We start from the raw sequence: 2,588 nt of genomic DNA, 5'->3' as shown, positions 1-2,588 counted from the left end.
AAGGAGTTTATCTCCAACTACATAACTTCAAAGCAATAATATGATAGGAGGAAAATTAATGGGAAGTTTTGATCAACAAACCTGGAGATTCAGACTTTTAATGTGGGCTTTTAGAGGATGATATTATCTTTGTGTATCTAATCTGTTATAGAAGAAAGGCCTAGAAGGGTAATGAGTTCATGGGGAAAATCCTTCCAATACTTTTTAAATTATAAAAGATAGATCTCAAGAGGGAGGAGGTTGAAACAGTACACAGTTGTAGAGAAAGACTGAATGAAAACAGTAATGCTTCTTTGCAGGTCCAAGAATTCCCAGAGACACAAATATGAATTTTCACCTTCCAGAACTTCCTGTGACCTGTGGAGGGGCAAAGGGGATTTTATATAAGGAAAAAATGAAACAAGGTGGGCTTCATGATCTTCTATGCTTTTCAACTGGAAAGTACCCATGTGAATGATATATAATTCAGGGGGTTGACACCTATGTCAGGGGTTTCCAAGACCATGCGCAGGTTTGGTGACTCACTAGGAGGATTTGTAGGACTCAGCATATAGTGAACTCATAGTGGTGATTTATTGAACTGGAAAGGTACAAAGTAAAATCAAGGAAGGAAAAGACACACAAGACAAAGTCCAAAGGAAACCAGGTGCCAGTTACCAAGAGTCTCTCCTGGCAGAGTCACACAGGATGCATTTAATTCTCTAGCAATGAATTGTAGCAACATGTGTGAAACACTGTATGCCAGAGGATCTGCCCCCTCTGAGTCTTGGAGTCCAGGTTTTTAGCAGGGAATCATCATGTAGGTGCCATCTGCCTAGCACATGCCAAAATTCCAGACTCCCAAAAGGAAAGCAGGTGTTCAGCATAAATCATCTTGTTGGTATAATCAATTTAGGACAGTGAGACATCCTTGGTAGAACCCCTTCCCAAATCTAAGTTCCCAGATGCCAGCCAAAAGCCACCCTTGCTAGCAGACTTTTCTAAAGATAGCAGCCTTGAGTCTGCCCTGTTAGCTCTTCTGCACAGCATCCCAGATAGGCCGGAGGAAAGATGGCATTCCACAATTAAAATTAGTAAACATAATAGGACATCTTTCCTCTCCTCATGAAAATGGTCCACAAGATGCCATCCAGCACCCAGTGAGATCAAGTACTTTAATATCAGGGCAGAAAAGGTACATGTTTGATAAATCTGGCAACACCTTCATGACCCCATTTTCCATATCTGTACAGCCTTGATCTCACTGGGAGGAGCACAGGATTTAGAATCAGAGGACCTGGATTCAAGTTTTAGCAATTCCAAAAGTGTGTGTTTCATCTGAGCTAAGTTCCTGGTCTCTCTTACCTTCAACTTCCTCCTGTACAAAATGGGAATAATAAGGGGCGCCTGGGTGGCTCAGTCAGTTAAGGCTCCAACTTCGGCTCAGGTCAGATCCCATGTTCCTGGGTTCAGGGCCCGCATCAGGCTCTGTGCTGACAGCTGGCTCAGAGCCTGGAGCCTGCTTCGGATTCTGTGTCTCCTTCTCTCTGTGTTTCTCCCCCTCTCATGCTCTGTATCAAAAATAAGTAAAATATTTTTTAAAAAAGGGAATAATAATAAAACTTGCTTTACCGTGTTATTATGAGGAGGGAAAATGAGACAATGGGTATAAAGTACTTTGCAAATAATCATTATTAAAGTACACTAAAAATGTTCATCCATCATATGGATTTCTCCTTCCCCAAATATAGTTATTTAGACACCAACAAGTGTTAATGTTTCCCGGGGGCCATATTGCAGATGTGTACTTTAACTTTGCCCCCTTGATGACATTTACACGCTTTTCACATAAAATAGCTAAGAGTCTAAAATACAAGAAGTAACTGATTGCCATTAGCTGGACGACCAACATTGTACAAGGTGAGGCAGATGTGGTTGAGGTGACAGCAGCCATTGGTCCACCTGTGTGGCCTCACATCCCCTCTGAGAGTCAGCCTACCTCTCTCCTGGCTCTCAGAGAAGGCAAGAAAGAGAAGTCTGCTCACTCATCTTCAGAGCCATTCAGGTTTTCTTTCTCTTTTGAATGTAGTGAAATACTTTTTAAAAATGTTGGTGGTAATTATTGTCCTTGTTGCTCGAAGGTCAATGATGTGTGTACACAACACGGGAAGTCCCCTCTCGCCCTTGCTTTTCAGGCATCTTGTAGGGCCCTGAGAGGGATCTCAGCTCTCTTGCTACAGATTCTGAGCCTGAGATCCACAAGGGAGGCAATATTTGGGGGGTTAAAGTCAAGAGAGCACTCCCTGGCGACTTCTTATTTTGGTTTCACAGGAACTGCAAAGAGGTGTATAAAGGGTGAGGATGGACGATGGTACACCCTCCGCGATTTTGAAATTGAAGGAAACCATGGACCATCCAAGAACTGGAAGCTGAGTGTGAGGTGTGGCGGATACCCCCTGAAAGAGCTGATCGAGGTATCCCAATGACAAGGGGCTTAACTCAAGGGTTGGGTGTCACGGTTCTTCAGTTCCGAGTGTTAGCAGAATTTCTCAGTGTCCAGAAAACTGTCATGACCCCCTCATCCAGGTCACAATGCACATGCTACTTAC

General features: G+C 43.2%; 1 protein-coding gene across 1 annotated transcript in view; it reads left to right on the top strand.

The window, feature by feature from the left end:
* The window catches only part of SP100 (SP100 nuclear antigen), a 94,402-nt gene that overhangs the window by 80,173 nt on the left and 11,641 nt on the right, over positions 1-2,588 (top strand). Inside the window, exons 20-21 of the mRNA XM_029932872.1 lie at positions 300-404; positions 2,311-2,462. Coding sequence (XP_029788732.1) covers positions 300-404; positions 2,311-2,462 — 257 coding nt within the window. The remainder of the gene's footprint in view (positions 1-299; positions 405-2,310; positions 2,463-2,588) is intronic.

This window comes from Suricata suricatta, chromosome 3, assembly GCF_006229205.1.
Source record: "Suricata suricatta isolate VVHF042 chromosome 3, meerkat_22Aug2017_6uvM2_HiC, whole genome shotgun sequence".
In the NCBI taxonomy this organism is placed as follows: Eukaryota; Metazoa; Chordata; class Mammalia; order Carnivora; family Herpestidae; genus Suricata; species Suricata suricatta.
The sequence above is the reverse complement of the archived record's forward strand: the minus strand, read 5'-3'. Positions and strand labels throughout refer to the sequence as shown.